At 34.0% G+C, this 27,493-nt stretch overlaps 4 protein-coding genes across 18 annotated transcripts in view; 3 read left to right on the top strand and 1 right to left on the bottom strand.

The window, feature by feature from the left end:
* Nucleotides 1-5,056, top strand: part of LOC107993101 (uncharacterized) — a 35,935-nt gene extending 30,879 nt beyond the window's left edge. For 6 of the 7 annotated variants that reach the window (XM_062080118.1, XM_017049314.3, XM_062080119.1 and 3 more), the window contains 3 exons: nt 70-243; nt 373-455; nt 1,414-5,056. In XM_062080118.1, coding sequence (XP_061936102.1) covers nt 70-243; nt 373-455; nt 1,414-1,627 — 471 coding nt within the window. In that variant the 3' untranslated portion in view covers nt 1,628-5,056. Of the gene's footprint in view, nt 1-69; nt 244-372; nt 456-881; nt 921-1,413 lie in introns of those variants that run through there. The other variant, XM_062080117.1, reaches the window with a different exon arrangement.
* A 1,011-nt stretch (nt 5,057-6,067) lies between these two features.
* Nucleotides 6,068-9,373, top strand: LOC107993128 (protein O-mannosyl-transferase TMTC4). The gene is made up of 10 exons (XM_017049371.3): nt 6,068-6,559; nt 6,629-6,854; nt 6,929-7,112; nt 7,182-7,361; nt 7,447-7,907; nt 7,979-8,359; nt 8,420-8,527; nt 8,627-8,768; nt 8,839-8,953; nt 9,033-9,373. Exons 1-10 carry the CDS (start codon nt 6,535-6,537, stop codon nt 9,350-9,352), a joined length of 2,142 nt encoding a protein of 713 aa, XP_016904860.3. The 5' UTR covers nt 6,068-6,534; the 3' UTR covers nt 9,353-9,373.
* Nucleotides 8,813-11,417, bottom strand: LOC107993129 (snRNA-activating protein complex subunit 3). Its single transcript, XM_017049373.3, has 5 exons — nt 10,670-11,417; nt 10,414-10,600; nt 10,083-10,355; nt 9,748-9,992; nt 8,813-9,661 (listed from the first exon to the last, which is right to left on the bottom strand). The coding sequence occupies exons 1-5, from the start codon at nt 10,858-10,860 to the stop codon at nt 9,391-9,393; spliced, it is 1,167 nt and encodes a 388-aa protein (XP_016904862.1). The 5' UTR covers nt 10,861-11,417; the 3' UTR covers nt 8,813-9,390.
* Nucleotides 11,418-12,150: 733 nt separating this feature from the next.
* LOC107993119 (paired box protein Pax-1-like) lies at nt 12,151-24,886 on the top strand. 9 transcript variants are annotated; one of them, XM_028664455.2, is made up of 4 exons: nt 12,151-13,175; nt 13,306-13,380; nt 22,550-23,167; nt 23,649-24,886. In XM_028664455.2, the coding sequence occupies exons 2-4, from the start codon at nt 13,362-13,364 to the stop codon at nt 24,128-24,130; spliced, it is 1,119 nt and encodes a 372-aa protein (XP_028520256.2). In that variant the 5' UTR covers nt 12,151-13,175; nt 13,306-13,361; the 3' UTR covers nt 24,131-24,886. The 9 variants fall into 9 exon arrangements, with proteins under 9 accessions (XP_028520256.2, XP_028520252.2, XP_028520255.2 ...); XM_028664451.2 differs by having other exon boundaries at nt 22,523-23,167; XM_028664454.2 differs by having other exon boundaries at nt 13,299-13,380.
* Nucleotides 24,887-27,493: the final 2,607 nt, after the last annotated feature.

Raw genomic sequence — 27,493 nt, 5'->3', positions numbered from 1 at the left:
TCATGTATTATGTATTCGTTCTATTGTGCTTCGTCCATTTAAATATATTTTATATATAACTTTGTATAGATGTTAGATATGATCAAGCCGGAAAAATCGGGAAAAATATCTCTAAGCGACTTGAAAAAGTGTAAAATGACCTCGATCTTCTTCGACACGTTCTTCAACCTCGAAAAGTACCTGGATCACGAGCAGAGAGATCCTTTTGCATCTGCCAGAGAACATGACCCCGATGGTCACGAGGTAAAGAGCTTTAGAAATTATCAGAAACAAGTAAATTCAATTTAACAGGAAGAACACTTGTTGTTATGAATATTTTACTGATATCCGTTATCGTTACGTTTTTTTTTTTTTTTATTTCATTTGTAACAGCTGTCAGATTGGGACCGATTCGCAGCAGAGGAGTACGAATTGTTGGTCACCGAAGAGAGTGGTAACGAACAAAATGAACAAATGTAAGTGTTGATTTCACGCAATTTATATTGCACATGGTTCATGCCATATAATCAGTATATGAATATTGTTCTTACTATCACTTATTAATGTTGATATATATATACATGTTACGCATCAATGTATTAATCATTGTTTAATACTTAAAGTAAATCGAGATAAAAAATTTATTTTATATACAATCAATCGGGGATTACTTTGAAAAATAAGAATAAGAAATTAAAAAATATTATTATGCAAAACAATAGATGAACCCGTTTTATAGTTCTCATAGAAAGTTTCTGTTCGCTATTTCGAGCTATGAAACGGAAGTTATAGCTTTCGAATTGTGGCATGCGTTGTCATTAGATAGACAGTATGCCCCGCTGATCTAACAATTTCACCTTGTACTATGACCGTAATGGTACGATCTATGCGTTTTGTTGCAGGCTGTGTGATGATGAAATGTAACCATCATCTACAGCTCAGTAAGTAAATGAAACCAGAATTGCATGATATATGCACGATGCTCGTGTATGCATAATTTATTAATTAGAAAGTCGGCTAACTGCTTGTTTTTTTGTTCCATTTCTTTTTTTTTTTTTTTTTATTTTTCATCAACATATCATTTAAATTTTAAATTGCTCAAATTGATCGTTAAAAATTATAAATTTTTAGATGATAAATCGTTGACCGAAAAAAAAAACATTCATAAACACTCGTTACATATTTATACCAACAGCAGAAATTAAAGTTTGAATTTCAAATATTTTTTTAAATTTATTGCTTTTTAGAATTATTGTTTTCGCTTTTACTAAAATATGATCATAATTTGCATTATTTTTAATCAACTAATTGAATCTTACGTTATATTGTAGAATATTGTAGACCCTCTATAGTTTATAATATCATTTTTTATCTACGAAAAATAAAAATTTTATTTAACGTGAAAAGAAAAAATATATTTTTTTTTTCCCTCAGGCCAAACGATTCCATATCGGAGAATGCGTTTTCTCCAAATTTGGAGATTCTGGATGGTGAATCCGTGGACATAGTTCAAGGCACAGATATCCAATTTAAAGGATATTCTGATGATATATCTACAATTAATCCATTGGACTCTATTCATCAGCAGTCGAAGAACCAATATTATGACAGTGGTGATAGCGACGATTATGCTGAGAGTGATAATTGAATAAATAAGGGAAAGTTGAACGTTATTCGGAAAGAGAAAGCAAAGAAAGAGGGAAATTATCTCTAGACGGAATTTAGTAGTTTAAATGCGTAGTTGTTTTCTATGTAGTAAGAGTGTCGTGTAATCTTTTTGTGAACAGTCGTATATTATGATAAAATGTTTCTCGGTGAATTATTCAATACGAATCCATTCGGTGATCTAGTCTGTGTAGAATGACTTCTTTAAAGTACAAAAACATTCATGAATAATTGATATTCTATCTTATATTTAAGTATTACTTTAAAAAGATATCGATGAAATAGAACTTTGGATGTTTTTTAAATATTAAACAATTTTTAATTGTTTGAGCTTAAAAAAACATAACGAAACGAAAATATCACAGGATCCTGTTTGAAGCAGAGAAGCTTTGATATCACCGAATCGATCCGTAACTATGAATAGTAGTCGAGAAGAAGATTCAGGCCACGGCACGACGATGTGTGATAAGCAAGCGTCATTGTTCAATCTCTTTATGATATACATATTGTGTACTTCACGTTGTAAATAGACAGTAAATCACGAATCCTTATTTTTACTTAATGCGAGAAAATCACTTGAAAAAAATGCGAGTCTTTCAATTGCTGCAGCCATTTTTAAAAATCGATTAAAAATAGTTCTAGAAATTTAACAAAAATTCAATCAATTAATTATTTTGACAAATTATTTTCTTTTAATTCAAAAGAAATAATTTTTTAGTCTAAAAAAAAAAAAGAAAAGAAAAAGAAAAAATTAAATTGTTTGTAAGAACACGTTTCTCTAAAAGAAAACTTCTAGGCTGCAACAAATGGAAATTGCGTGTCAAAAGATTCATAATCGTTGGATTTGCGAGTAAGGGGTATTATTACCCTATGTAATCATCTTGTAAGTCATAGTGTTACTGTACGCAAAATATTGCACGCAAGAAACGTTCTAAGGATCGAGTGAGATTGTATCAGTAAAGTATTCTTCCAATTCGATCCGTTATAATATTCATAAAGTGGGATGTATCCTGTTTTTCGAACGTTGCAGACTATGATCTATGATTGCTGTTTCTTTTCCACGTGTTTGCAGGTAATTTCTTATGAAATGATGAAAACAAGCCAAAGATGAGACGTGTTCCATTACCTTCAACACGAAGGTACAAAGGAAAATGAAGAAACAAAGAAACTATGAACGCAGATGCTGCTATAAATGATGAAACGTCGTCCTTTCCAACTAAGTGACATTTGTTTCGAGATTCAAAGGGATTTTGTGAAATTTCCCTTTAAGTGTTGGACGAGTGGACATAATTTTTTATAAGTTAAAGCTTTATAGTGTTCTCCTCAAAACGATGCATTCTGAATATCATTGTTTTTCTTCTTCCTCTTTTTTTTTTTTTTTAAATTACTTCGATCGAGATTTTATGTAATTTTTAACTTGTTATTAAGAAATTATTGTGGTTTAAAGTATGTAAGTCTCCGATGATAAATGCAAGGAGATCCTATTTTTAGATTCCTTTTCGTTGGGAAAACACGATGAAGAACGTATGCGTTTCTAGACGATTGTTGAAGAGCGTGTGGTGAGATTTTGTTGAAAGTGTCTACTGCCACAGCAAAGGACTCTTAAAACGCGGTTCGACATAATCTAAGTTACAACATTGAAGATCAGAAGTTGTACCCTCTTATTTTTAAACATCTCTTATATACGTTTTAATTGTTACTGTTATATTAATTGCTCATCAGATTTTATTTCTGCGTGAATTCTACGACTTGTTATTTCATTAAATAATAATTATACGACTGGTATATTGTTATTTTTAATTGATAAAAATGAAAGTACTCCGAGAAATATAGGGTACAATTGATTTACAAGAATCCGCTTGAGCCGCCAAGACTGCTGGAATGTATATATTAATTTCGTCTTCGAGATTTATTTTAACGACGTATATATATAATAATATACTCTAGTCGAAATGTGTGCTATAATTCACATAATGAAGACCACGTGTGAGATGGCGAGTTAATTTTAGATCTATTTCGTGTTATTTGTTAATTAAACAGTGTTAAATTGCAAACAATGTAAATTGCATTGGTGAAAAATTCTTTGTCGTAAAGGATATTTAATCCTGGACCATATTACAAATAATCACTTTCAATATTAAGCTTGGAGAAATTCTAGAGAATTTACCAAAATAAATTCATAAATAATTCAATGATAATAAATACATATCGAAAATCGCATGGATTGATTGAATGTTCTATACTTAAATATTTGCATTAAAAGAGATAATGCTCAGATCGATATTTTTAAAATATAGTTAAATTATTCTTATTGCCGTTACATATCTGTTCACTTGATTATGTAAATTAGCTGTTTTAAGAACCGCTTTTTAAACTGTCTAATCAAAAATTCGTGTTTATCACGTTTCAATATTAAAAATACATGTTCCTTTACGTCGATGAATTTTCACAATTAGCAAAAAGAAATGAATAAAATGATAATGAAATAGTTATTCGATAGGAAAATCTCTTCCAAAATGGAATTCGTGAATTTCGTCGCAATATTTTTAAGGATAAATAACCTTTTATTTGGTAATTTATTTATTAAGTTAATATCATTCGATATTTTATCATTAAAAAAGACAGGTTATTTTTAATAAAAAAGAAGATTTAAAACTTTCAATTGTATTTTTAAGAATGCAAATTCAGAAAATGATTATAAATAAAACTCTCCAAATAAAAGGTTGATGTTTAAAGTTATTTAATTTAATTAATTTTTACTAGAGCTTTCCAAATAAAAGATTGATGTTTAAAGTTATTTAATTTCTCCATTGCGTTATCGCATCAAGAGAATGGTTTTTTTGCGAGTGATCGCTTTTGTTGACTGTCCAAAGATGTAACTATTAACACTTACAGTATATATCTTTTATATAGCTTATAATTTTTTTAATATATATATATATATATATATATATACATATATGTATATGTATGTATATGAGCATATCACTTGGTAAAATTTCGTTGTGACAATGTAATGCGCATCGAATTTCTATTGAATGAAAATTAGACGAGAGAGACGTCTGATTATGTTATTATTCGTCATTGCATTTGGCCATGTTTTCGATTGTTATATTTATGATAGGTTTATCACTGTTCTAGAAATCTGTTACGTGATTTCTTAAATCGAGCGCCGTTTCTCCATGATTTCGTATTTTTTTCGAAGAAAGAAAAAGGAACGATTATTATATATCCTTTTTTTTCATGAAAAAATCGAATTTATGGTTTAATTTCGCAGACGCGAGCTTAGACAGTCTCGATAATTAGATTCACGTTACTATTTACCCTACATTTTTATTTATATATTTTATCTGTGCATGAGTAGACAATTAAGGTAATTTTGCAAGTTAATAAAAATGAATGGTAAAAACTATTTTGAATAGAGTTTTATTTTCTTTCCTCTTTAATAATTAAAAAACATTTTTGATTTAAATTATCCAATCAAAGAACAAAAATTATTATATTTATAAATAATACGATATAACTTTTGTTATAAATAAAATAAAAACACTAATATGAAATTTAAATAAAAATGTTTATATATACGTGTAAAATAATATACTATCCATAATGTATGAATATATATATAAAATATATATATGACATTTAAATATAAAAAAAATGAATATATATGAAATGTATATATGTACGGTATATAAAAATGGATTTAATAGACTTTATTAATTTTTAATTTTTAATCAATAGTTTAAGTAACAAAGATAATAAAATTGATAATCATATATCAGAATTATTTCTTGAATATAAATTGCAGAGCAGGCATAGACAAAGAGAATAAATATTGGGAGAAGGATAGAGATAGACAAAGAGAATAAATATTAAGAGAAGGATAGAGATAGACAAAGAGAATAAATATTAAGAGAAGGATGGAGATAGTGTAAAAATATGGAAATCAGCGCCATCTCTAGAGTGCCGCAGATTAAACACAATATAAACAAGGAAAACAAATAATAAGAGAAAGATAAAAGATTAGGACTTGACCGATAGCGCCATCTCTTCGAAAAATGCTCAAACTTGTTGCACATTATTGTTGATAATAAAGTAAATTTCTTTATTAGTCTTTTATTAGTGGCGCCATCTCTTAATAAACATTGAAACTCTTTGTGCATACCAAGCGATAAAGTTTCAAAACTTTTCTAAAAGATGGCGCCATGAGTTAAAAACACATTTATTTGTCTGTCGGTAATAACATGACATGTTTGAACATTTTTCGAAAAGATGGCACTAGTAGTTAAGTACTAATCTTTCTATCCTTTTCTTAATGTTTTCTTTCTTTGTTTATTTTGTGTTTAATTTGCGGCACTCTAGAGATGGCGCTGATTTTCATATTTTTACTGTATCTCTATCCTTTTCTATTCTTTATGTTTTTATATATCATATACATATTATATATATATATTTTGTTTTTCTCATATATATTTTTTATATACATTTGTTTTGTACAGAATATCTCATCTAATATTATAACGTATATCAAGATGATAATATCAGCGAAGATACTGTATTTTTTTCAGTCTCCTAGAATTAAAAAAATAACAATTATGATTTAATTTTAAAATGTGAAATAATTTTCGAATTTCAAGTGAATTTTAATTGAATTAAAATAAAGTTTAATTATTTGAAATTGCAAATCAAAATCTATAAAAAATCATATCTATAAATCATATAAAAAAATATTTAACAATTTTAATGCTCTTTCTTAAATTTTCAAATTCAATCTAACTATTGTATTAGAATTGCTTCTATTTCATTTATGACAAAAAAGTTATATTGTATAAAATATATACATATATATATATAAAAATTACATACATTTTGTGATTGGATAGAAAAATGTTATTAAAAACAAAATTACCAGGTGAATTATAATATTCTTATGATATATTTATTTGTATATTAATTATCATTAATAATATTTTATTTACAGAAATTTCATCACTATTTTCTTTAATTATAATTGCTGTATTATCTCTATGTTTTATTAATAGTTACAATGGTAAATTTGTATTTGATGATTCTGAAGCTATTGTACATAATGAAGATATACAAACTACTCCTTTAATAGATATATTTAAAAATGATTTTTGGGGTACAAAACTGATCCATAAACAAAGTCATAAATCATATAGACCACTTACAATTTTATCTTTCAGGTACTTTTCTTTTTTTTTAGATAGAAAAAAAATATATTTAAATATTCTTTTCTTTTTAAACAAATTGTTTGTAGATTACATTTTTGGCTTCGTGAAAGTATGATAGCTCAAGATTTTCATATAGTAAATATAATACTTCATGCTATTGTTTCTATGTTATTGTTACCAGTATTTAATATACTTTTAGACTCAAAAGAAAAAAGAACTGCATTTTATGCTACTGCATTGTTTGCTGTTCATCCAGTGCACACAGAAGCTGTATGTAATTTCAATTGCATTCATTTATTTTTAAAGAAAAAAATTATTTTAATTTAAATAAATATATAGGTTTCAGGTATTGTAGGCCGGGCAGAATTATTATGTGCTGTATTTATGTGGATATCCATTATATGTTATTATTATTCAATCTATGCACGAAGATTATTATACAGATGGCTCAGTATGTTTAGTTGTATCATATTTATTGCAATTGCAATGTTGTGCAAAGAAACAGGAATTACTGCAGTGGTAAAAAATAATTTTTCTTTTAGTAAATATGAAAATGTATTATTAATTATATATATATATAAAATTGTATTAATTTTTTTTTTAGGGAATTTGTTGTGTATATGATATTATAATAGTGAACAAAATATTTCCATATAATATAATTTTATTCATAGTATCAAAACCTTCTTATGAGCAAGTAAAAACTTTTATTAAACAAAAGCAAAAATTGCTAATTAGACTTTTTATACTTTTTACATGTGGTTTAATACTTATAATCATAAGATTCAGTATAATGGGATTTAAAGCCCCAATTTTTCAACCTGTAGATAATCCAGCATCATTTATGCCCAATATATTTTTACGAATATTAAATTATAGTTATATTTATTGTTTGAATATATGGTTATTAATATGTCCTGAATGGCTGTGTTTTGATTGGTCAATGGGCTGTGTACCTTTAATTAATTCTAATGATAAAAGAATAATTTTTGTTCTTTTATTCTGGCTAATATTTAGTGCAATGTTTATATATAGTTTTAGTTCTTATCAAGACAAATTTTTAAGGTAATTACATATTTCATAAATTTATGAAATGATAAAGTAATGTAAGAAAATCATCTCTTTTTGTGTTACAGATGTTTAATTATGGGACTGACAATGCTTGTTATTCCATTTCTACCAGCTAGTAATATTTTTTTTAATGTTGGTTTCGTTTTAGCAGAAAGAACATTATACATTCCTTCTGCTGGTTATTGTCTTTTACTTATTATAGGATTACAAAAACTTTGCAATCATATTCCTATGCAATATTTATTATTAGCATATATAACTTTAATTTCATTATTTTTTGTGAAATCATGGATAAGAAGTGACCAATGGAGAACCGAAACTACATTATTTCAATCAGCTTTGAGTGTATGTCCTTTAAATGCAAAAGTGCATTATAATATTGCAAAAAATGCTGCTGATGCTGGAAATTCTACATTAGCACAATATGAATATCAGGAAGCTTTAAGGTAAGACTTTATAAAAATAAAATCTAGAGCAAAATAATGATTTTTATATTTATTAAATAGATTAAATCCTACATATGCTCAAGCTATGAACAATCTTGGAAATTTACTTAAAGATCAAGAAAAATATTTAGAAGCAGAGATATTGTTTAAACGAGCTATTGAATTGCAGTAAGTCTAATTGTATTTAATTATTTAAAATACTGAGTGATGAAAAATTTTAATTCTGTCAGAATTTTTCTACTTAGAATTACAAGTTGTAAATTTTAGGGAAGATTTTGCTACTGCTTGGATGAATTTGGGCATTGTTTTGTCGGCATTAAAAAGATACGAAGAATCGGAAAAAAGTTATTTAACTGCTTTGACTTATAGAAACAAATATCCTGATTGTCTTTATAATTTGGGTGTGCTGGTTAGTAATAAAAGGATAATTTGAATTTAAAAAAAAAATGTACATAATTTCTAAATGAATATATTTATAGTATTTAGAACAAAAAGATTACGATAAAGCATTAAAAGCTTGGGATTCTGCTATTAAGCAAAGAAATACACATAGAAGAGCATGGACCAATATGATATTACTTCTTGATGATTTAGGTACATTAAAAAATTGTTTCTATCGCAATATTATATATTTTATATGTATTTTATATATAAATAAATATTTTTTTTATAGGTATGCGCGAAGATGCACTTAAAATAGCAAATCAAGCTTTACAATATTTACCAAATGACGCATCTATTTATTTTAACATTGCAAATATATTAGGAAAAGTAGGAAATTTTGTAGAGGCTGAAATATATTTTAGAAATGCAATATCAAGAAATCCCAAAGACGCAATGTTTTATACGAATCTAGGTGTATTGTATCACAGATGGAATAAATTTGATGAAGCAGAAAATATGTACAAAAAAGCATTAGAAATTAAACCAAAATTAAATAGTGCAAATGAAAATTTGAGAAAATTATACTCTCTGAAATCTTCAATAAAGTAACTTATTTTTTAATATAAAAAATAGAATTTGATACATTATTATATATCTATTTTTCCTTTTACGGCTTCAATATTCCGTGGATATGCGTATGCTTCGAAATTCCCTACTTTTTTACCATCAATATAATTGTAAGATTTAAAACAACTATCACAAAAATAACAAGGATTATGTGGTATTCTTTCATGTTTCATAGTAATCCATTGTGCATTGTATACGCCACATATCATGCAAAATTTGGAAGACATAGGTCTTAATCTGACTATTTGTGGATATGCAGATATTGCTAATTCATCATTGCAGTTAATCAATCTATAACATAATTACATAAAAAAGAGATAAAAATAAGTAATTTTATTAAAAAAAAAAATAGTTTATATATAATGCATTTAAATTACCTAGCATCACTAAACACAATTAAATGTTCACAACCACCTTGATGCTTATACAGCCATGGAAAACCAAATCTCAAACATAATGAATCTATTCTACAATCTTCCATTGTAGCAACTTTGAAAGGTCCTAATCTTGGTCTTCTTTGTGCCCAATCAATAATTACTGCACTGTAATCAATATTTGTTGAACATCTCATATCATTATAAAAAGTGTCTTCGATAAAAAAGAATCCTGATTTGTAATATTCCTAATATAAGAAAAAGTATTTTAAATTATAAATATATAGAAACAATTAATGTATTAAACATTTTATAATATATTAAACAAAATAAGTTACTTTTGCCATAGGTCCTACTGCATTGTCCAAATTCTCACTACATTCTTTAGAAATACTGTAATCAGCAATGCAAGATATTTTATCTCTTAATTGAGCAAGTGTTTGAGATCCTAAAACAGCTATAACATTATTTAATCGACGTAATGATCCACATTCTTTTCTTGGTGCATTTCTTGCTTTTTGTGCAAAAGGATGATAGATTCTAACAAAAATAAGAATATCTTGGCCAGGAACAGCACATGTTTCATATGTTCCTTCCTTTTTGGTATGATTCTGAAAAATAAAAATTATATATGAAATATATTCTTTTCATTTTAAATTAAATACTTACAATGAATAATTCACTTTGGTATTTATATTGAAGTCGTTTAGTTTGTTGTTTTAATCTTTGTCTTAATTTTTGAATTGTTTGTAAGTCTACATCTTCTGGTTCTTGAGCATCAAATATATCTTTTTTCCTCATTTTTCTAATATTGGCTAATTTTGGAGCTTCTCCTTCCACTGTTAAATTATCAATACTAAAAATAAATCTTTAATGTCATTACAGAATGATTTAAAAAAATTAAAATTTAAAAATGATAAAAAACCTGCAATAATTTGTTAACATAGATAATTCTTCTTCTGCAAGTTCAACTCCCATCATGGACATAAAATTATCTTTATCTTTTTTCATGGATATAAAATAATCAGCTACTAGTTTTTTATAATTATCAAAATATTCTTTTATATCCACCTTTGGTGATGCAGTCTTATTATAAAGTCTATATACGTCATCCATTATAATAAATTAGAGGAATATCTTTCTTCTTAATATGTAATTCTCTCCTAATATATTTATTAGAAGTTATATAAAAGTTACATAAAATTATCTAAAATCATTATCAGAAAGTGACATATATAATGTCAAAGAAAAATAAATATTACTTTTCAGTTTGTTCAAATTACATTTGTATTGTAAAATATGAATTTTCATGCATTTTATAAATAAAATTTTTTTACTCAAAATAATTATATCAATAATATATAAAATAAACTTAAGAATTTCAGTATTCTTTTTAACGTTTAGATTATGTTTGGATCATGTTTTACAAGAACAATATCTTATTAATCTCAATATTTATAATATTATATTATTATATTATTATATTTTTTTATCGAAATAATTTAGTATCTTAACTTATATTTATTAATAAATTATATTAGTATAAGATATTTATATTTAAATACACTTGATTTTAATTTTTTTTTTAAACTTAACCTTAAACAAACCCTCCACTTCGATTGATTCTCTTAGGACTAAAGCAACAAAATTTTCACAGTTTAAAGAATATATATACAATCGATATATCGTAACTTTCGATATAGAAGAACATGTTTCATTAAACAACGTATAGATGTCACTACAATATAAAGTAGAACAATAAATATTATTCACAAAGATTTTCGAATTAGAATTTATTTTACCAAATTATTTTTTTTGATATTTTTTTATATTTTCTAGTATCATTTGATCTAGATTACGAAAATTACAATTTTAATGTAAAAACATTTCATAACGATATGAATAAATAAACTTACTATATTTTAAGAGTATATTTTAATTTTGGTTTCATCATCATTACAATTTTATTGACAATACATATAATAAAATAAGATTCTATAATATATAGAAAGAAATATAATATGGTCAAAAGAGTATGTGTATGCAAATAAGTATGTCGAGTCTGTACGTGGAAAATAGAATAAGATAATAAACGCTTGACACAAAAGTATACAATGAAGAGGCGTAAACCAGACTTGCTCACGGTGCACTGCTTTCGCCAATGGTCCGTGTGAATGTGACTCCGCCTCTTAAGCGTGGCTAACTTTCCCTCCTAGTTCCATCGTGATTGTTGACCGTGTTTGGTCGAGCGTGCGCACCAGGGTACTCGCACATATACAACGGTAAAAGAGTGTAACTACACGAAAGTACTCGATATTCGATCACACGGATGCGCAGAAGTATGCGCGAAGCTTTAGTGTGAGCGGCCACCGATTGGTCGACCGACCACTTGCAGCCCTCTCATCTTTCATCCCTTTTCTTTTCATGTCTTCTTATATATTTCTCTTTCATTTTTACTATCTATCCTCTTTTAATCTTCTTTTCTCAGATTCAAATGTTTCTCTGCTTTCTGTCTTTCTTATTCGTCTATAATCTTCACTTCTTTCCTATTCACTCTCGTTGCAACGAGTGTATGCACGATCGTGCTTACTTAAAACAAGTAGTAGGTGGGTGCGTCTTTTCACGCACACGCATTCGACCATGAGATACGCATTCTATATTAATTCGTGTGTGTAACATATGCATATACAGTAAGACACATATACATAAAGCAGACGGGGGTCCAAGTTCTAAAGGCTACGCTACTAGTCGGAGAGGAGATTTCTTATTTCTGCTCTGGTAAATCTGTCGCCCCAGTCAGTGAGGCAGCGAAGGGCGAGCCGCGCACCATTGACCGTGTCCGTGCTTCTTTTTTCGTCTCGTCTAGCTGCGACTCATTCTTTCTTTTTCTTTCTTGTTCAGGTCTACGTTTCCTTTTTCCTTTCTCATTTCTTTTTTTATAGAACGTGAGTGGATACGGACACGGTACCCTGCACGCCGTTGCACCAGATTATTTACTGTTGCGCTAAATTGTCGCGTTTTTCCCTCGACAGCCGCGAGAACGCCTTCAGTGTCTCTCTTCAGTGCGCGTGAATGAAGGACGACGAAGGAAGGCGGCGTTTAAGTTCTTCATGCTCGCTACCATTCGATCTTCTAGTGTTCTCCATCTTTTACCTGGCTCACGCGCCTTTTTCGCATGAATGAAGCACTGTGGATGGTCGATTATTTTTCCGCTCGTTGCAGCTGTGCTTTAGTGATTTATTGATGTTTCTCCAATCGAATTAATATTTCATTTCCATTCGATACGTATGTCCAGTATCGAAAAATCTTATAAAATGAATGGCGGAATGTTGCGTTACATGTATGTACAATCAAAAATGTGAAACGAAAAGAGATGCTAGTAATTGAAAGAACACGGTGGTGTATGGTGAACAGAGTGCAGATGAGATAAGGTTATTTGATAAACATTGAAAGATATTTCTAAGATCGATAAATCGAAAAACAACAAGTAAATCAAGAAATTAATTTAGATAGGCTAAGTAAAATAAAGAAAAGTTGTATTGAACGGAGTAAAGTTTGCAGAAGAACTGGAGGAACCGCGTTGCATGTAGCCGACGGATGCAAGGCTGCTCTTCCTGATGGATCCCATCGTGTTAGGTGAGAAATCGTCTCTATGTATCACGTAATGATGAAGTTATAACTATATAATCTAAATTCTTTCATCTTTTTTGATAATTTATTTTTCGTTTATTGAAACAGTCGAAGAAGAATTGTTGAATATATCAAAAAAAAAATAGGAGACTAATATAAATCAGGATTGAAAACGTGTCTAAAAACTTCATAAATTTACTACATGTAACATGTTATTATATTCTATTCATTATGGATTATTATAAGGACACAATAAATGCAATAGAATTCTTTTATCAATTTTAATATTTCCTTTTTCCATGTATCGATAAATTAATTGAAATTAGTGTCGCGTTAATCATACAAATCAATTAATAGAATTATTCTCGTCTTATTTACAATAAAATCTCTAAAATAAATAATTAATACGGGCTAATACGAAGATATATGCGTATATGTAAATGCAATTTTCTTGCAAACATGTCGACGATATGAATTTTTTTCGTCTTTTAAATTTTCTCGTTCTTCTTTGAATTGTCCGTTCTGCGAGATGATAGATCGAGTCTCGATGGTGCGCGACGTGTGTGGACATGTCAATCAACTTCGACCTAATTGAATTTATAATTAAATGAGACGTGGCGTTTGGTTGTATCTTGATGTGGCGCCGTCGCTCGCCATTTATTAATTTCGCGCAAATCGCGGATGATAGTGAAATAGGTTGCAGCAATCTATCCACCAACACGAGCTCCACCTAATCATCATTCGTGCAGGCATTCGTGCCCTTCGAATCTTTCGTTTGCAATCATTATTAGCTAAATCTCTTTTATCAATTTTGTCTCTTTTATTGACAGACGACGTCCATATTATTGTCGAGCAAAATATTTCGAGCATTTAATCGTGTGAATTATATATCAAATAGAACATTTTAAGCGCAAACAATTGAAAGAAACGTTGACAAATAATGGAATAATTCGCGTGGTATAAACGGCTACGAATCGTTCCATTCATAGAAAGTGTTTTACTGTACTCATTTCTCCAGCAACCTTTGACCTTGCTGGGTCCCGGATGCCCTCCTCGGTTCCTTATCGCCCTGCTTTCGATCTTCTTTTTTCTCGCCTTCTGAAACTCTCTGACCAGTCGTAGCAACCGTATACAAGGCTGGCCGTTTAATAATTATGTCAGCAACGTTTTCTGACTTGACGAATATCGAAGTGGACCGTTCTAACGAGACTGTTTCGCAGACGTTTCTCGGGGAGTATAATCTGTGCCATCAGATACCGGTGAACCTCCAGCCAACTGCGTATTTTTGTTGCCACGATGTTTGGAAATGCGGAGAGAATTTGATTTAATATACGTTATCATAACTCCTTCCTAACTTTTCCTCGATTAATCCTTTTTTTATCTTTAGGAAATTCTTTTTTGAACAGAAAAGAAACTGCGTGTATTTTGAAATTCGTTCTATTATATAAATTAGAATACAATTGATTGGAAGAATGAAAACGATAATCGAAAAATGACAGGTTCAATCAATGATAATGAAGCGAGCGCATAATGACCTATATTTTGGTAATGTAGGATAATAAATCTCGACGTTCCACGTTTATTGTGACGCGTAAAACATTACCGATGACCTAGATCTAACATTACCCTTGCAACAATTTTCCACAGTAGACATGTGATATCTCGTATCCGTTAAACAAATAACTTAAAAATCTCGTAGAATTATTCACCTCACGGCCTCGCTATTATTAAAAAAAAACTCTATTTTTTCGATTGTAAAATGAATCCAATTGAAATTTAAATTTTATTTACTTCGTTGGATATCATTGAACGAGTTAAAATTAACGATGAAACACGTTATGAATCATATGGTCAGAGAAAATGGACGAATTTTCGCAGGGAATAATCGCAAAGAAAAACGATGGAAACCGAGGTGTTGTCCGTGATTTAAAACACCAGTGTTTATCGGGCTCTGGTTTTTTCTCCAATGACGTTGACAGTCTCTGAAGTCATTGACACCAATACACCCGTAGCCGCATGTACGGTTCAAGACCTCGATACGTTGAACGCGATACATTGGAAACATATTCCATAGATAATACCCGAGAGTATTTCTTTAAACCGTATATACGGGTGGGTGGAGATAGGATGGACAATAAAAATTTGTCACGACACATTCGTAAAGAACGATTAAACGGTTCTTTGTTATTTTGCACGATTGCGAAGCACTTCGCAAAGTTATCGTGCAGACAATGTTCAAATTCATCAATCGTGGTTAACAATGCTCGTAATGTGTACCGTGTTATCGGGGAATAATTAACCGATTAATACGTTGGATGATGTTTAATTATTTATTAACGTGTAAGTTGAAAAGAATTTGGATACTTTACACGATAAACCGATTAATAGATGGATAATTGATAGTGCATATGATGATAATAGATAATAATGAATATTGATAAATGGGCAAGTGTTTCACACTCAGATAAATGAAATAATAAGATGATTTAGAATTTATGAAATCAATTGTGAAATGTCATTTGTTTTAATTAGCTAGTGATTATATAGTTGTACAGATGATGAAACGATTTGGATAATAAAAAAATGCTCTTTGTCTTTGAAGTTTAAAATGGAAAACCAGATTGTAGATTTAGAGTGGAAAGATTCAGGCAAAGTCTTCGAAATTATTGACATTGTCAGGAAACATGCAGTTACAGATTCATTAGCGTTCAATTAGTACCGTTTGTTCTAGTTAAACAAGGAAACTAGCTTTTAAAGGGTCCAGTTGACAGAGGATTGTTCAAATAGTTGTACTAGCTTCTGGAGTTCTCCTGAGAGCTACCTAGGGATCGTTTGTTTGCGACTTCCTCTCAGGGAAGTTGTTTCCAACGATTTTGATCCTTTGTGGAGATTCGAAAATTTTTTGAAAATTTTTTAAACACTTTGAACACTTTTTCATTTTGTGGAGTAAAATAATGGAACGTTTTATTTTTTTGCGTAATTGTAAAACAATTAGATATAACAATTATCGAATGTTTTTCACTTTATCGAATAAAATACTGCGCGTTTTATTATTATTATTATTATTATTATTATTTTTTTTTACGTTAATGTAAAACAATTATATTAGATACAAGGATTATCTGAAAGTACTAAAATTATCTTTATCTTAATTCCTAGAGAACGTGAAAGCTAATTTAAGCAATTTGACACGATATCGCGAAGTACGTAATAAGTAGATTACCAGAAAACGTAAGAAACGATAATAATTTTTTATAGTTCTGTTAAGCAACACTTCGATGCGCCTTTATCGGCCTCATATTTTTGGAAACTGTACAACATTGACCGAACAACTATTATCACGAAAGATCGGTAAGAAATTTCTGACGGGGATTCAGGAAATACGAAGAATGAACGAAGAAGAAAATAAAAAGAAAATGAAAAAGAATGGAAAAGTATTGCGTTCATGTTCGAATATTGATACAGGTATGAAAATGTAATTGCACAGCGATTTGGGTATGGCAAGATGGAACGTATCGTATGGACTATTAGATGCGGCATATAGTCATTCACAAACAACGATCGTAAGGCGAAACGATGTATCGTTGACAAGTTATTACTTGCACGATTTGGACGTGAAGTTTTGCATACCCGTCTCGTGATTCAAAATCCTGGCGGACCGCCACAGGAGATTCTTCTAATAGCCCATCCCAAAAACTTGTCGCGACTCTATAACATTTCAGAGTCGAGTAGCAATTTTCGTCTCGGCACAGAAGATGCTTTCAATTATGGCTTGCCGTTCGTTTACTTCGGTATTCATCTTAGCGCTCTTCTCTAGGGAATCTTAACTATCTCGATCCTGTTTTTCCCCGTGTTTGGATAGACATCGTTGGGGGAAGGAACGTTAACGTTAATTCCAGAAAGGAGAAATTTTATTTTTAATAATTGCAAAAAGAGGATTATTCCTATTTTTATTAATTATTCCCAAAGGATATTGAATAATGTTTGAGTTATTATTAAGAAATATCAAGTCACGGTTAAAAGATCTAAGGGAAAAAAGGGAACGTAAATTTCGACGGGGCGCGTTTTTTGTTCGTCGATCGAATATATTTCGGTCCCACTGTCATCGCGTATTCCAGATGTGAGACGGGCTCACGCACACGCGTGTGCGAGATAAATTTTGCACGGGTGTATTTTAGGTTGCACGAAGAAAGGTACAGTCTCTGCGAGGGAAAGGAAAAAGGAATTGGAAATTCGCGCGGGAAATTGTAGATCCGATTTTTTTTTTTTAAGCGTCTATTTCAATGAATAAATAATTTACATCACGAATAAGGAACAAGTTACGAGTGGACTCGTTTATTTAAAAGATCGTGTTTCGAATCGCTCGTTAAACGATCAGAGTAGTCAACTACGGGCTGGTAACTTAAGCTCAAAAGGGGTGGACATTTACGAGGAGCATAAACCAACAAAGAAGCATCGCTTTGACGAAGTCATGACTCGATTTTTCCAAAAAATTAATTATAGGTATCACGTTTTATTGCGAACAGAGGGATTCGATTTGCGATTGAAAATCATCTTAATTGAGTTGCTCAACATACGCGTCTAGAAATCCGAGGAGCTATGATGAAACTATGTTCGATGGGGTCAAACGGTTATCGTGAAAAATACCGCGATTAACGTATAATTAATTTCCTACTGCATCGGGTTGCATAAATTTCACGCTTATAAATAGATGTGGTAATCTAAGAAAAAATTTCGAAAATTCTTTCGATGTCTATGACAATTTTTCCCCCAAGAGTTCGCGAAAAATATATTTCGTGAGTCAATTTACCGCTCGCGATAACGCGGGATGATTTACCACTATATTTGCACTGTAATAACTTCACGAGTGTCTCCGTCTCTCGGATAGATAGAGCGCGATAAAACAATTCGATTAAGACTGCCAGCTTCTAGATTACTTAATCCAAATTATTCAGATTCTTTTCTGTCTTGACAACGTTTGGCCAGTACCCAGGTTATGAAGCCGCTGGAAATAATGATGAAACATGACAGGACTATTTTAAACGTCCGCAGGATATAACATTTACGCGTGTTATAAATCTGAATCTTGTGCGTTCACTCGGTTCGTTCATCTCGCTAACTATTTCGACTATAATATACCGAGATATAATTTTCATTCCACGATACAATTTCGCGAATCGAAACCGAGTCCATCTCGTCAACCACCATTTCGTTGATTTAATTTACCGAACGTTGGATGGATCGCGTGTATTCCGTGGCAGAGATCGTGAATCGTTTCAACTTGTTCCACGTTCGCGCTGGAAAATTAAGGAGCTTTAATCTCCGGCGTTGGGGCGGACTAATCAGTGACATGTGCTCCCGGGCGGGAGAAGCACCGAGAGGAAATTAAACGAAAAGATCGGTTTCTATAAAAGCGGAGCCGGAGGCCGACAAAGGGAGGCAGCACAGGGGTCGATAATTAGCGAGTGAGAATGGTAGACAAACACTGGTCGCGTTTCGGGCATCTATGTAAGCGGAACACGTGTTTTCGAGGGTGACACTGACATCCATCACTCGTCCGGTATACGCCCACATCACGGACTCGCGCGTTCGCCGTTCAACTTTTCTACTTATACCAACGGGGGCAATTTTTGCTCGTCCTTTTATCCTCGACAATTTGTTCCGCCTCCCCGGTATCGTTTTCGCAAATTTCCAGCTACCAAATTAGCCGATGCTTCCCCTCCCTCCGCCACGGTTCCCTGCTTTTTATCGTCTTCTTCTTAATCCCTTGATGAAGAAGGAACATGAAGTGCCACCGAAAAATAATTGGAGGACCGTTTACGCGAATAACACGCTCCCCCGAAACTGTTCTTATAAATTGATATAAATTGAACGCGACGAATCAACCGGTATTTACGCGTGAGCTGTTTCGAGAAGAGCAGCTTACGCTCGCATATAATGTATCTTTCGTCCGCTTCATTTTTGATAAATTGATCGTTCAGTTCGAACACTGTCGCATCTGTCGCAAAATATATTCATACGGTTGGACGGATTATCGTTTACAGTTTACACGATCGCGTTATCAATCTCGATCGCGTATTCGACTTCCATCGTTTCTCTAATATAATCCGCTATTGTGATAAATTCGTCTGTCAACCTAGGGACAGTGGGTCTCGTTGAAATCTTGCTCGAAATTCTCGTCGTTCCATTTTTTCTTTTTCTCTCCCTTTTCATCCCTCTTCTTCCCGCCCGCGCGAATTTCTCGTATCTTTTCGAGAATCGAGCAAGATCGAGTGGACTCATACGTTTGCGGATCGTCACGTGGAACCGGCGATCTGGCTATTTCACGCGCGTACACGCGCGTGAACGTCGCGGTGCACGCAATATTATTAGACTTTTTCTCCGCCACGCGGTGATGAATGGCTGAGATCAAAGGGTCCGACGCGTGTAGTCATTTTACACGCGTGTAATACACGTATCCACCGAGGAGGAGGGTGAACGGTGCACGCGTATGCATGCGCACACATGCTCCGCGCCGGGAAGATCTCTTTCCCGTTCGGGACATCCTTGCCTCTCGTCTTATCCCGCGACTCGTTCGAAATTTTCATTGTTCTGCGGATATGTCTGTCTCGTCGTATTAACATGTTTTCGTTCCTGTTATCGAGAGGGGTTTACGAGTTGGGAGACTTAGGGAGAAACCTATATCGCTGAGAATTTATTGCCGACCCTTATTGGATTTCTAGAGTTAGGTCGTTTAAGACCAGAGGAGATTAATACCTGTGGGACAGAAAAAAATATTTGGTTCGAAATATATTTAAAAAAGGAAAACGAAAAAAGATATTTATCCCGATAGAACCGAATAGAGAATCGAGGAAATAATCGTTTGAAATAAATATCAAAGTTGGTAGAAATATTATTTTTAATCCTCGTATCCTACAATTTTAATATAATTGAGTTTTGTAACATCAAGTTATCGGCTGGGACAAAATTGAATCAAAAATTTTCACAATTTTATCATGCGCTGTATCGCGATTCGCAAGGTGTTGATAATTTTGTAAAGGCGACTCGACAGATAGATAGATGCTCCTGGAAAGTAAGGAAATTCATCGTAATTATAAATCTATCAGGCAGGCGGTTTATCCCCTCATTAATTACTTATCTATATAAGAGAGCCGACAAGAGGCAGGCATAAACTACGGGGCTTGTCTCCCGTTTAACGAGCCCGCGCTACTCCTTCGCGATCGAACGGTTCGCCGGCAAAAAGACGGAGTTTTAATGTAACGCGGGTCATTAAGTCCAAATCGTTGGAGTTTAACGGGCCACGTCGGGGTCGTTCCACGAAACGGCGATCCGCTGAAAAACTCGCTCCTTTTAGCGGGGTGATTCTTGGAAAACCGCCTCGTCGTTCGTCTTCCAATTGAAACTTTCAATTAAACCTTTTCTTCCGCTACTGTTCTCGACTCGATTTTTAAGAAAATATTCATAAACTGGACAAATTGAAAAATTCTTCTATTTCCGCGAAAATTTAATAAAAAAATATATAACGATTCGAATCCCAAGGAATCGTGTATCGATCAAATTTATCGAGATGAGAGATTACAAAATTTAAATCGACGTCGAAACATCCCTATCTTCGTACATTCCAACAGGATAATTGGAAAAAGTGAAAAAAAAAAAAAAAAGAGTACGTACGAAATTATTTCGATCGTAGCGACTTGAAAGAGGCGAGCTTCCCTCGCATCGATACACCGTTGATGGTTGAAATGTGGCGTAAAGGGCGCGTGTTTCGCGCCTCTGCCAAGAAGCCGCCATTACAGAAAGATCGAGGGGATGTCGAAAAAGGGGACGGAGAAAAAAATGGTGGCCGGTGGCCGCGCAAAAACGCGTCTCTACGGTCGGCGGCGTCGGCGACGAAACTCTTCTTCCAGGAATCACGGAGGCATCGTAGGGCCCTCCTTTCCGCCGCGGTTTTCTTATTTATTCCTCTTCTCCGTAATGCGTACATACGTCGGCCTGCCGCTTCGCGAAAGGAGAAACGACGAGAAGGGAATGGAAACCGACGTAACCGAAGGGAGAGAAACGAGAGAGCCACATAAATTTTGCCCCCTTCCGCGGATGGGAAAGTCGCGTTCCTCGGGAGACATCTTCGTACTTCCTTCACGGATATCCGTTCACCGTCTCTATTTCCACTTCGAGCCTCTTCAAATAGATGCAAAAAAAAAAGAGAAATGCGAGGATTCGATCTTTTCTCGACATCAAAAGACCTGGAAGATGTTAACGCATTAAGGTTTTCGATTCTCGAACCCATCTGTTTGCGCGATAGACACATCAGATTCTTCGATTTTTTATTTGTCGATCTGTTAAATCTCGGTATAGAGCCATTTTGGATATTTTTCCGAGCGAAAAATTCTATTTTCGTACGGGCGTATCTGTGAATTTTCTCCTTTCCTCGGATAATGGAAATTTAACGTAGTCGCTGACTCGGAACAAGGCACGACCATCGTTCCCGAGTTAAAGATAGACCCCTTATTATTCTCGTAACGGCTTGTTGTCTTTTCATACCGGCAAACGGAATTTAGGTGGGTTTGGAACGCAGTTAGAGGCAATTGCTAGGGCATTGCTTCGCTAATTAAGGGTTGTTACAGCCGTGCTCGATCGAGTAGGAGCGAGCAAGCGACATACATCTGCATCTCATTAAAACGAACCCTAGCGCCAGGTGTAAGTTCCGATGCGAAGTATATTATCGTCGCGTTATTTAGTAGCCTAGCCCCGTCGAATCGACGCGAGATTACTCGCTCGTTTTACGTTCCAACTAATCCTTAAAATTTATGCTTTCCCCCACGAGACGAATTTTCTTAAATCAATATCTTTTTGCTTCTCTCCTTCCCTCCCTCTCTCTCTCTCTCTCTCTTCGGAGTCGCCCCGCAAACCACGAAATCGAAAATCAGGGTGTCACGTGTCCCTAAACAGAAAGACCGAATGAGACCGAAATTTATTAAGAGTTTTATGGACCCAGAGGGTCGCGCTGTAATCAACTACGTCTATAAAAAAAAAGACTAACCCAAGCCCCGACCATTTTTTCTTCTTCGACTGGTTCCAATTCATTCTACGTCTAATATCTGCTAATATCGAAAGACCTAATCCACCGTTCGACGTTCTTTACGGACAGAGAGTAACGCGAGCGAACTCGGTGCAGATCAGCAGCAGCAACAGCAGCAGCAACCCCATCAGCAACAACAGCAACAACAATACGGCGAGGTGAATCAACTAGGGGGTGTGTTCGTGAATGGCCGACCCTTGCCGAACGCGGTCAGGTTGCGAATAGTGGAGCTTGCACAGCTGGGGATCAGGCCGTGCGACATCTCGCGGCAGCTGCGAGTCAGCCATGGTTGTGTCAGCAAGATTTTGGCCCGTTACCACGAGACGGGCAGCATACTGCCCGGCGCTATCGGGGGCAGCAAACCCCGGGTAACCACCCCCAAAGTTGTCCAGTATATCAAACAGTTGAAGCTCAAGGATCCGGGGATCTTCGCTTGGGAGATCAGGGACCGGTTGCTGTCCGATGGAGTGTGCGACAAGTACAACGTCCCATCGGTGAGCAGCATCTCGAGGATATTGAGGAACAAAGTTGGCGCGGCGACCGCGATCCATCACCATCCCCATCATCCGGCGCATCATCACCATCATCATCATTTGTACGCAGCTGCGGCCGCGGCCGGAGCCGCCCTTTGCCCCGTCCCCTATCCACCGACGCCTTATCACGCGACGCCGCCACCCGCTGTAACGCATCATCATCATCATCATCATCATCAAGGTTGGTAACGTCGATGATCACGCTCAATAATGAAATCTTGTTCTTCTTCTTCGAGCGAGAACTTTTCGCAGTTTTCACATCGAAGAAAACCATTCTCAGAGAGAATCTATCTTAATTGTCGATTCTATCATTTTGTGATTAGTATTCAGAAAGTTCTTGCTCGAAACGCCAACCTACCACGAACACGGTACGTGACACATTGGTGGAAGAACGGTAGATGTACACCTCCTCTCTGCTCGTGTCTCTCTCTCTCTCTTTCTCTCTCTCTCGGAACGACAGAGAGGAAACGCAAAACGAGACCCGCCCAAAAAGAACAGCTCGTTTTCCACCGGTGCAACTTGAAGTGTGCGTTCAGTTCTAGCGGCAAGCTCGCGGGATATCAGGCAACAGTCGCGTCTCTTTCTTCCATCCTGATACGAGCACTGAATAATCGAATTCGAACGAACCTCTCCCTACCAATTTGGTACCGGTGCGTTTCCAGTTGGGCCGACGACGCCTGGCAAGCTGTCACCATCGTCTCCGACAACGATTCACGCCAGTATCGGCCATCAGACGGCCACTTCAGCCGGTTTACAGTGGCCCAGTCCTCACACGGTTCACGACATTTTGGCCACCGGTTGCAACTTGACCAATTCCCAATCGTCCCCCTCGCCGACTTCTCCGCTCTGCGCGACCATTAACAATAACCATCACCACGGTCACCACCACCATCATCATCATCATCAGAGCAACGACAACGCTGCCAGCAACAATAACAACGAGGAGACCAGCGGCTACCATCATCCGCATCACCATCATCACCATCATCAGCAGTATTACGCGTCGGCTCTGTACCATCATCATCATCATCATCATTCGGACAGCGTGACTCCGGTGGCGACCACATCACCGGTTCTCACCGTGCAGTCGATCATGATGCAATCATCAGCGACCAATAGTCAACCGGCTAGTCCTTGTAATTGAAATTATTCGAATGAAATTATATAGTTAGAATGATGAGACGCGAGTGGTGGAAAGACTAAAATATCGTTGGATTGTGGAATAGAGTGGTTGCAATCGTACAATTGAATACAAGTATATTTGATTGAATTTGTAAATCAATATGTAATTAAGAAAAAGAAAGATCGAAATTATCGAGTGATCGTGAGAGTAAAGACAGAATAGAGAAAAATATGAAATAAATATGGGATGTGTAGCTGGCCTAGGCGAAAACGATACATCATCTCACCAGTATTATATATTTTTATCGTCATTTTGCCAACAGTGCCTTTTCTCGAGTGCCATAAAGAAAAGCAATTTCTACCGTTTTGTTATGTATTCGTAACGGACTGTGAGAGAAGATAATCGAGATTGTTGAAACTTTTTCAAATGATATGCACGTTATTCGTCGAACACCTTTTTTTATTTCATTTTAAGGAGTAGTCCTTTAGCTCGTTTTTCTTTTTTTTTTGTATGTTTGTTCGATCTTTGCGTATATATTTAATGATACAATAATCGTTAAAGAAAGAATTATTGATTCCCAGCCAAGCGAGATCGAAAAACGTTAAAAAGTTCTCTCGACGTTTCGGCGGGACGTTATCGATGTTATTTAATTGATAAATTTGTACAATCGTGTCGCGATTGTAGGACAATTATAGTCTTCTGCTATGCTTTTTTCTATGAAATGCAATTTTTGTCATTGGGAAATATATATATTTTCCTCCAAGTTAAACAACAAAATTATGTTTTTTTTTTTACCATCGTCGAGATCAAGAAGACGACCTCAAAGAGACGACAAACAGGTAATTATAAGGTAAGAATTATATAAATTAAGTTTGTTAAACTATAATTTACGGAATAAACAATAAACACGTAAATGTACAATCTCATTTTTACGAGGCCATCATTATAATCGATTAAAATTTTTTCGTATTTCAACATATAATATATTTCTTAGCTCGTGGCTCAATTGGCACGATGAATAATTCAAAAATATAACTTTAGCTATTCTCTACACTTTCGTTCTTTTCTGGCACCTTTTTCAAATACATCTCGGTTTCTTACGAATCAAACAAATAAACGTATAATCATTGTTATAACTTTCTTATAACTTATTAAGATTTTAACGTAAAGAGAATAAAAAATTTATACGATTTTTACAATTAGTTGAATAAACAGGAAAACCGATAATATAAATCGTATTTCAGTTGAAATTAATCTATTGCGGTGATCTTTGTAATTACTAAGACTTCCATGAAGCAAAAGGAAAGTCCATTTGAGAAGCAACGATCCAGAAGTAAAGAAAAAGCTGAAAAATTATCGGGATTTAGTTGTCCATGTGCTCGTGTAATCGCGAGTTTCCAATCGATCGAAGCACAAGCTGTGTATTCAGTTTGATCGACGCTCCAGAAACGGTCGACGCAATACTTGAGAAATCATCATTAAGAAACCATAGTGAAAAAAAGGAACAATCTAAGCAGTTTTAATAATTGAACGGGTATTTTCAATATCTGATCGATTCAATTGCTTCGATTCGAAATCAAATACAAAGTTTCCAATTTAAATTGAATATTCAAGCATTCGAATTGAAATTAAAATCCAAGTTTAATTGTTTGAAATTGATATCTTACAGTTATTATCGAAAGTTTTTGCAGCAAAGAAGATAATTTCCAATCGTCGTTTCATCGATTTTTCTTTGTCGACTTCGGACCGGCGACGAATGAAAAAACGCTTGGAACGTATCTAGAAAAATGACATAGTCGTAAAATGTAAAACAAAAAGTAGCTGACATGATGGATAAAATTTATTGTCCGTTACACAGTTAGACATTTACGTATTCTGTTAAATGTCTTATAATATTCACGCGTAACTGCCGATAACTTGGACTGCTTGATTGATGCTTCCATTCCGAATAATCAAGAGCGTTTCTCTGTAACCGAAGATAATGCGCGTGCAATGTTTAATGAGCTACGATATCGTTCTTAACGCGTACAAGCAGCTTACAACTTAATAAATAAATCGTTTCTCCTCTTGTTTTTCACAGAAACAATGATTCCTCGAAGAAAGTATAACGGTTACGACTCCTTTAACTAATATTAGTTAAATTTCAATTAATGAAATAATTATTACGTAACTTATTTCCTCTTCAATTTCAATTGAAAGATTGGTAATATTGTTCGAGAAAAGAGTAATCGGATAGTTGTATACAAGAGTTACGATGAAATAATAAATGTTATACGTATACTTTCTATTAATTTTCAAGTTGTTATTCGATAAAGGAGTAAATAATAGCACGCGTCATGCTGCCTTTTGTGTAAGCAACCGCTCGCGCGCGCGCGCATGTATGAAAGCACCGAGTTATAAAAGCAAACGGACCGGCGCTGTCCAATCAGCGTTGATCGAGCGTGAAATCCCTCCTCTTCGACGAAATTAGACACCCACTCGGCGTTTCAAGCATCACGGGTCTCAGCCAAAATAACCAATGATAGTTTTTCCAATGGAAGATGATATTAAACTCTGCTCAGACGCCATTTTTATAAAATTCATCGTATCGTCGTTTAAATATCGTGAAATCGATATTATATCCCATTAAATAAAAATAATTCTTTGATCCTTTCTTCGATCATCTCATCCTCATCCTTTAAACTGACAATAATCCGATAAGTGATATTCGCGTAAAACTTGCTAGTTCATCAGCTCTGGTGATGACGTACGCGTTACAACCGTGTTTTTTCTCGTGACGTTTAGTCGTGTACAACATAATGAACACCGTTGCGGCACAACGGTTTGTCCCTTTGAAATACGAATATCCCCTTTCCATTCTGCGGTAAGATACTCCGCCCTGGAACTCTATTACTCCCTAGTCAAAGGAGCGACAAAACCTACTCACGGGGAACCGACTTCTTTGGAACCGACTTCTTCTCGTTCCGTGTCGGTTTTCCATGTTCTCATTAACGTCGCTCTTATTAACCGAGAAAGAAAGGAAGAATGAGTTCTTTTGATCGTCGTCATTCCTCCTTTCCGAAAAATTATCATAAATCGATTTTTTCCGAAAACAAGGAAAAGCAAGTATAACAATACGGATGGAGCTATTAATTAAAATAGAAGTAAGTTCATAAAAAAGATAGATAGATATAATTTATTTCGAATGTATTTAGTTACTTACAAACTTCATCAAATTGTTTCAGCTTCTAATATCAGAGGAGTGGACATTGGCCGTGAATGGACGTATAAATTTCCACGGCAAATAGACGGTCAACGATTTTCCAGCGAAGATGAGAATTCAACCGTGAGATAAAGGTGTTCTCGACCATTGTCACAACCCTTCTCCGTTTAAAATACGGCCAC

This window comes from Apis cerana, linkage group LG10 (assembly GCF_029169275.1).
Source record: "Apis cerana isolate GH-2021 linkage group LG10, AcerK_1.0, whole genome shotgun sequence".
Classification (NCBI taxonomy): Eukaryota; Metazoa; Arthropoda; class Insecta; order Hymenoptera; family Apidae; genus Apis; species Apis cerana.
Note: the sequence above shows the minus strand (reverse complement) of the source record. Positions and strands in the feature narration are given on the sequence as shown.